The sequence below is a fragment of the Perognathus longimembris genome, chromosome 14, assembly GCF_023159225.1.
Source record: "Perognathus longimembris pacificus isolate PPM17 chromosome 14, ASM2315922v1, whole genome shotgun sequence".
In the NCBI taxonomy this organism is placed as follows: domain Eukaryota; kingdom Metazoa; phylum Chordata; class Mammalia; order Rodentia; family Heteromyidae; genus Perognathus; species Perognathus longimembris.
In genome coordinates, this window is record NC_063174.1 from 38,392,220 (window position 1) to 38,399,935 (window position 7,716).

Sequence of the window (7,716 nt, forward strand, 5' to 3'; positions counted from 1 at the left end):
AAAACAGTGTAGTTGGGCTCTAGTGGCTCCTGTCTGTAATCCTAGCTACTAAGGGGTCTGAGATTTGAGGATAAGGGTGCCGCGCTGGGAAGGAAAGCCCCAGAGACTAAACACCAAATTAAACACACAAAAAAAGCCGGAAGTGGAGCTGTGGCTCAAGTGGTAGAGCACTTGCCTTGAGCAAAAAAGTTCGAGTCTGGTTCAAGACTGGGGTGTGTGTGTGTGTGTGTGTGTGTGTGTGTGCACGTGCACACACAGACACACAGAGACACACAAGAACGAGGGTAAACTGCATAAGAACATATTTGCATACTTCTAAAACAGTCAAGCACGTATAGTTGTTTAGGGAAATCTAAAGAAAAAACAATGGGATTTTCACTAAAGGTGTGGGCCAGAGTGCTCTTGGGAAATTGATGGAAACCAGGACACTGGGAGAAAGGCCCTGGGAGAGTACCTTGGGCATGGCCCCCATGAGGTTTGGGAAATTCCAAATATAGGCAAAGATCTAGGGTGTGAGGAGAGGAGAAAAATCTGAACTGCAAGACTGTTAAAAGACCTTGTGCTGCTCAACTCCTAAGGGACTTTGCCCCTTTCTAATAATTTCCCCACCCATCACTTCCCCAGCCCACCCCCAGTACTTCACACACACCTTTCTTAACATATTATTCAGCGAGACTCCTAAAGGTGCAATTCTGAAATACAGCACTAGGATCCAGGAAATCAACACATTTCAAAGACACTCCAGCCCTGAGTTCACACATGCTTCCGGGACTTGTACGCCGGCCAGCCCAACCCTCCACCTCTCTCACAGCAAATACCTTTAAGAGGCGGGGACAGGCGACACAAGAGGTTGGCAAAGTCCCTGGTCTGGGGACTTAGCTTATGGCAGTAACCAACTACCCGCTTGCCTGAAAATCTTTCCCGACTTGAAGGGGAGAAGAGTAAGGGGGAAAGACTGGGAAGAGGGGAGACTCCCAGGCTTGGGTTTCGGGACGTGGACCCCAGGGGTTCTTGCTGAGTGGGGAGAGGAAGGTTAAGAAGCCCAGGAGTCTGAATTCCAGGTCTGGCCTAGGGGCGTCTCAGGGATATCCACCTCACCAATCTGAAGCCCGGGCAGCCGGAGATCGCGCGCGCACCGCCCCCCTACCCCACCCGCAGAGTCCATCACGCCCCACCCGACCTTCCCACTTCTAACCTACCACCCTCCGCCAGGCCTGCCCTCCCTCCTCGACCACCCCAGGCCTCCATCCCGTCCCTCCACCCCACTCCGCGCCCCGCCTTCGCCTTACACTGAATGGGCGGGTAGCAACTGGGGTCCTCGCCGCCAGGCGGGCAGCGGCTCGAGAAGGCGCTTCGCGGGGTCACGTAGTTGCTGGGGAAGATGCCCACCCGCTGGTTCAGCTGCCCGGTCCACCAGCCCTCGTCGCCGGACACCTGCGAGTCCTTGGACAGCACCTCCACCACGTCGCCCAGCCGCAGGGTCAGCTCGTCCTCGCCCGCAGCCTCGTACTCGAACACAGCCGTCCAGTAGGGCAGAGGGGCGTCCGAACCCAACCCCCTGGGGGCCGCCGCCGCCTCCTCCTCCTCTTCCTCCTCCTCCTCGGCCCCGGCCCCCGTTCCATCCTCCCCCGGCGGGGCGGCAGCGGCGGCGCTCGCCAAGCAGCCGAGAAGCGCGCTCGGGGGCTCCATGGAGCGGCCGATCCATAGGGTGCGGGGCCGCCGCCGCCCGCAGGAGCCGCCGCCGCCTATTGTTCATGCGGCTCCGCAGAGCTGGGGGGATCCCCCTCCCCCCCGACGGCGGCCGCAGGTAGGGCCCGGGCTGCCGGGGCGGGGAGAGCCGACTGGCCCCGGGCTGGCGGCTCGGAGCGGCGCGGCGCGGCTAGACGAGGGCGCCGACGGCCAAGCGCTCACCGCAGCAGAGGGGCGCGGCGAGCCGGAGTCCCCGCCTGCGCGTCGCCCCCCCCCCGCCCCCGGGGGCGGCCTCACTTCCTCAGCCGTGCGTATACCTGCCCGCAGCCGGTGCCCGCCGCCCGCCCGTCCGCAGCCGCTCCCCAATCCGCCCCGCGCAGCGCGCGCCCCGCCCCCTGCGCCGCCCGCACGCCCGGGACCACCTGACGCAGGCCTGGCTCCGCCCCAACCCTGCGGACCTGAGGGGCGGGGCTTGGTGCCTGGGCCCCGCCCCCTGCATCAGGCCGTGCTGCTATTGGCTGCGGTGACCCGATCCCGGGTGTCCACCCGCACCCCCCAACTCCGAGGTTGGGGTGGCCTCGCAGGTTCCTCTCATCCCTTTCCCTCGTCTTCGCACCTCCCCTTGTCCCGCCCTCTTGGAGGGTTCTCCTCCTATTCTCGAACCCCAGGTCGACCCAGCGCTCTCTCTCATTGGCCCGCCGTGGCTCCAACCATTGGTCCACCGCACCTGTCCGTTTCCTGGAAGAGTTGAACGCCTCCCGCTGTGAGGAAGGCCGGGCCTCATTGGGCACGTCCGCAGCGAGGGGAGGGTCCTGAAAGGTGACGGCGGGCGTTCATTCAGAGGACCGGGATGCTAGGGAAGCCGCTCCTTTTGTTTGCGGTAGGTGGATTGGAGCTCTTCTGGGGTGCACGGTGTTTTCACACCAAAGGGGCTATAGAATGGAGCAGAGAAATGAGCAGGGGTGCACCCCTCTCCCACCCAGAAAAATAACTCTCTTTTCAGTTGGTTCTGCACCTTTCGCATCTGCCTCTTGGCCTAACCTCGGAGACGAGTTTGGATGCCCCTTCTCGCCCTCACAGGGGAGCCTCCAGCTCCTTATTGAAGCCTTTCTGGCCCATTGGGAGGTGCATTAGGAGAGCTTTTCAGTCTGCACTTCTGGCCTTCATAAAGATTTGCATACATTCCTAGTAAAGCGTTCAATACCACCGTGGCCTTAGAAGGGGAAGAGAAAGGCCACAGACCATCTGTATGGGCTTCAACCTGAGGTTGAGAAAGCTGTGGTCTCTGATGAGAATCTTCCTTTCGACTGTCCTCGAGTTTCTCTTGCCTAGTTTTAATTGCACCTCCACTGGTGGTGATGCCTATAGAGATAAAAACCAAAGCGTGTGTGTGTGTGTGTGTGTGTGTGTGTGTGTAGGTATAGATATATAGACATAGATACAAGCTAGAGCCTTGCTCCTCAGCAAGGCCTGGCTTTCTCTAACTCTTTGTTATACAGACTCCATTTTTTCTATTTTTTTTTTTGGTCAGTGGTTGGACTTGAACCCAGGGCCCAGGGCCTGTCCCTGAGCTCTTTGTGCTCAAGGGTAGCTTCCACCACTTTGAGCCACAGTGCCATTTCCAGTTTTTGAGTAGTTAATTGGAAGTAAGCATCTGACAGGGACTTTTTGTCCCAGCTAGCTTCAAACCTCCATCTGCAGATCTCAGCCTCCTGAGTAGCTAGGATTAAAGGCATGAGCCACTGGCCCCCTGCTCAGACTCCATTTTTTTTTTTCTCTTCAAACCTTGAGTAAGAACGAGATTGGTGGTCCCTAATGTTTCTACTGTGCTCTCATACTACCATACCTATGTCTGCTTCCTATAAAAATTCTAGCCTGATGTCTTCCAAACTTTTCCCTTTCAAAGCAAGAACAGACCCAAGTTATTTAAGCAAAAGTTAGTATTTCACTGAGGTAAATAGGTTGGTTTGTTTTTGTTTGAGACAGGGTCTCACTATGTAACCCAAGTTAGCTTTGAATTTGAAATTGTCTTGCCTCTGGCTCCAGAGTGCTGGGATTACAGGCATGTACCACCATGCTACTTGACTATTGTTGAATCTTAGTTTGGGGCTTATTACTAAGAAACATTTCTTTTAAAAAAAATCAAGCAATTGTACAACACTGGACAAGTTTTCTTGAAAAAAAAGTGAGGGGCATGACTGAAAGATCTCAGGTGCTAGTAGTATGGACATTCTGTGCTTTGCTGGTCCATATGGCTGCACTATAAACCTAGCACACATTTAAGGTCTTGAAAATGAGAGGTAAGTAGTATTCTTCAAAATAGTATCCAGAGTAATTCTTGAGACAATCCCTGCAGTAAACGCCCTAAATGTAGATAGGATTGATTAACTGGAGGAGAGACAGATGAGTCTGAGTAAGTTTTTTTTTTTTTTTTTTAAAAACAGAAGTGTTAGAAGCACAGAAGAGAACTTAGCATCTTAAAGATTTTCTCTTTTTTTCCTTGCCAGTATTGAGGCTTAAACTCAGGGCCTGGGTGCTGTCTCTTAACTTTTTCCTCTCAAAGCTGGCATTTGAACCACAGCTACCACTTGAACAAGAGCTCCACTTCTGACCATTTCACTGACTTTCCTGTGGCTTTAAACTGTGGTCCTCAAATCTTAGCCCTCCCAAAAGCTAGGATTACAGGCATGAGTCACAAGTGTTTAGATGAAAATGGATTTTCTTCATAAAGTTTTCCTTTAGGAAAGAAAGTATTTTTACAAACTAGGTATAGACACAGAGAAATAAAGAAAACATCAGAAGAAATGCCTAGTGGGTCTGTTGAACTAGTAGGACTATGAGCACTTGGATATCCTTAATTGTCATTTTGCTTGTCTTTATTTTTTATTTTTTTATTTTTTTAGAAGTGTTAAATATTCTTTATTTGACATTTATACATAAGCCACACTAAAATATCTTTCAATAAGTAAAAGGCAGATTTCAGAGACAGGGAATTGTAATTAAATTGGCTTAGTGAATACCGAAAATATAGACATTGCTTCCTTATCTTCAACCACTGCCTTTAACAAGTTAATAATCACAAATTCAAACAGGTTAATTTTGCTTGATTATCAGACAGTGAAGGGATTTCCCCCCATGTTTAAAAGATGTTCTCATAGTTAGCTATATAAATCTGAATATAAAGCCAATCTGACAGATTAGGAGATGGTATTCCCTAACTTGTTGAAAAATTGAACATTAGTAAGTCCAATCATATCACAGAAAGGGGAACAAATGACAGTATTTTTTTTTAAAGATCACATTCACTTAACCATAAGTCAATTTTACTTAAATCAGGACTGCCCAAAAATATTCTGCCAGCCATTCATGATATGAAATCTGGTATTAGAGATCAATTGAATTATGGTACACATTAAAAAGCCATGAGACATTTGTTTTGCAATAAATAAATAAGGCAGTGGCTGGGCTGGGGATATAGCCTAGTGGCAAGAGTGCCTGCCTCGGATACACGAGGCCCTAGGTTCGATTCCCCAGCACCACATATACAGAAAACGGCCAGAAGCGGCGCTGTGGCTCAAGTGGCAGAGTGCTAGCCTTGAGCAAAAAGAAGCCAGGGACAGTGCTCAGGCCCTGAGTCCAAGGCCCAGGACTGGCAAAAAAAAATAAAATAAAATAAGGCAGTGGCTATTATTCATTTGTAGCTTTTTTGAGGTAAGCTATCAAGTCTGCCCTTTCTCCCTTCTTCTTAATGCCAGCGAAGATCATTTTTGTTCCTGGGATGTACTTTTTGGGATTCTCCAAGTACTCCATCAGTGTATCCTCTCCCCAGGTTATTCCTTTGTTCTTATTGGCATCTGTGTAAGTGAATCCAGCTGCTTGACCTGTCTTCCGACCAAACAGACCATGGAGATTAGGCCCAGTCTTGTGCTTGCCTCCCTTTTCAACGGTGTGGCACTGGGCACACTTCTGAACAAAAATCTTCTTGCCTTTCTCAACATCACCCATTTTAAATTTGCTCCTCTGTCGCTACTACAGCAGACAGCAGCTCGAAAGCCAGATGTCCTGCTCTCTGGGCTTGTCTTTAATGTTGTATGTTCTACATAGTTTTGAGAAGAGGGGAAGAGGAAAACAATCCTTGATCCCTTAGAAATAGGCAACTCACTCCCTGTGTAATTTAAATCTTTAATACCACAGCAAGTATTTAAGATCTCGTGAAGAATAATTCATCAAACACTTCAGCAAGTCATTCAGTAAATATTTGTTGAATGGATAAGTGCTAGGAATTCACGGTTGTCTGACAGGGCTTCATGGAAGAGGTGGAAACAGAACTGGTCCTGGAGGGATATGGGTAAGAACAGGAAAGAGCTAGGGTTCAGGAAAGGAAGGAAGGAAGAGGTACAACCATGGATGTGGGAAATGGTGGAAAGGGCTGGGCATATGGCCTAGTGGTAGAGTGCTTGCCACGTATACATGAAGCCCTGGGTTCGATTACTCAGCACCACAAATATGGAAAAAGCCAGAAGTGGCACTGTGGCTCAAGTGGCAGAGTGCTAGCCTTGAGCAAAAAGAAGCCAGGGACAGTGCTCAGGCCCTGAGTTCAAGCTCCACGACTGGCAAAACAGAACAAGGAAATGGTGGAAAAATGAGACCATTTGGATGGAATCAAAGGATGAGAAAACTCTGAAAAGATGGATTGTAAACGAGTTGTAGAGGACCTTGTAATTATTTGACTCATCCTTGTAATTATTTAATTGATTATTTGTAATTATTTAATGCCAAGCATGTTTGCCATAAGGGCAGGAACCAGTTTATCTGGTTCTCCACAGTTTTCCCAGCACCTGGAGAATTCCTGTCACCTAATTGACTCTCAGGAAATAGTCACACTTGAACGGCTGACTTGGACATAAGCCTAGAAAGTTTGGGTTTTATGCAATAGATAGAAGGAAGGTTTTGAGCAGGACTGCGAAGTGACTAAATAATACTTCTACAGTAGATGAGGGATGAATTCGGAGAGGCCAGCATTGGACATTGAAGGATATTAATTAATTTAATTGGTAGACAATAGAAGTCATGGGTTTGGGAACTAATGTAATGGGCAATGATAGAAATTCTAGCTTGAGGGAGGCTGAGGCAAGAGAATCACCAGTTTGAGGCCAGCCTGAGCTACATAGCAAGATCCTGTTTCAAAAACAACAACAAAAAATCTAGCCAGAGAAGAGGACAGAGCAAAACAGGGACTAAAACATGATTTTGAGACTTTGAGATCCAGGTGGAATTTCCAAATTTCACCACTATTATGTTCCTAAGTGAGACGTTTGGGTGACAAATGTCACCCAAAAAGGAACTCTTTTTTTTTTTTTTTTAACCATACTAGAACAATTAGCACAAAGCAAGGAGAAAATTATGACAGTCAGAGATTCAGGTTGACACTAGACTTAGATTAGAAGATCATGACATATCCTCACTCTAGCCTTTAAAAAAACAAAAACAGGGGCTGGGGATATGGCCTAGTAGCAAGAGAGCTTGCCTCATATACATGAGGCCCTGGGTTCGATTCCCCAGCACCACATATACAGAAAACGGCCAGAAGTGGTGCTGTGGCTCAAGTGGCAGAGTGCTAGCCTTGCGCAAAAGGAAGCCAGGGACAGTGCTCAGGCCCTGAGTCCAAGGCCCAGGATTGGCAAAAACAACAACAACAACAAAAACAGGGCTGAGAATATGGCCTAGTGGCAAGAGTGTTTGCCTCATATACATGGAGCCCTAGGTTTGATTCCCCAGCACCACATATATAGAAAAAACCACCAGAGGTGGTGTTGTGGCTCAAGTAGCAGAGTGCTAGCCTTGAGCAAAAAGAAGCCAGGAACAATGCTCAGGCCCTGAATCCAAGGCCCAGGACTGGCAAAAAAACAAACAAACAAATAAAGAGGTAGCCTTATACTGTTTTGAACCCTAGTTTCCGCATTTTGGCTTAGGTATAATAATAGAACCTTTTTTATGGATGTTTGCAGGAATAAATAAGACATCCAA

The 7,716-nt window shown here is 48.7% G+C and overlaps 3 protein-coding genes across 3 annotated transcripts in view; 1 reads left to right on the forward strand and 2 right to left on the reverse strand.

Annotated features, from left to right (window-relative positions):
* The window catches only part of Map3k9 (mitogen-activated protein kinase kinase kinase 9), a 54,519-nt gene extending 52,547 nt beyond the window's left edge, over positions 1 to 1,972 (reverse strand). The window contains exon 1 of the mRNA XM_048362365.1: positions 1,290 to 1,972. Coding sequence (XP_048218322.1) covers positions 1,290 to 1,689 — 400 coding nt within the window. The 5' untranslated portion in view covers positions 1,690 to 1,972. The remainder of the gene's footprint in view (positions 1 to 1,289) is intronic.
* LOC125363024 (proline-rich protein HaeIII subfamily 1-like) lies at positions 1,688 to 2,440 on the forward strand. Its single transcript, XM_048362004.1, has one exon. It carries the CDS (start codon positions 1,688 to 1,690, stop codon positions 2,438 to 2,440), a length of 753 nt encoding a protein of 250 aa, XP_048217961.1.
* A 2,914-nt stretch (positions 2,441 to 5,354) lies between these two features.
* Positions 5,355 to 5,722, reverse strand: LOC125363274 (cytochrome c, somatic). Its single transcript, XM_048362380.1, has one exon. The coding sequence runs from the start codon at positions 5,692 to 5,694 to the stop codon at positions 5,377 to 5,379; it is 318 nt and encodes a 105-aa protein (XP_048218337.1). The 5' UTR covers positions 5,695 to 5,722; the 3' UTR covers positions 5,355 to 5,376.
* Between the last annotated feature and the right edge of the window lie 1,994 nt (positions 5,723 to 7,716).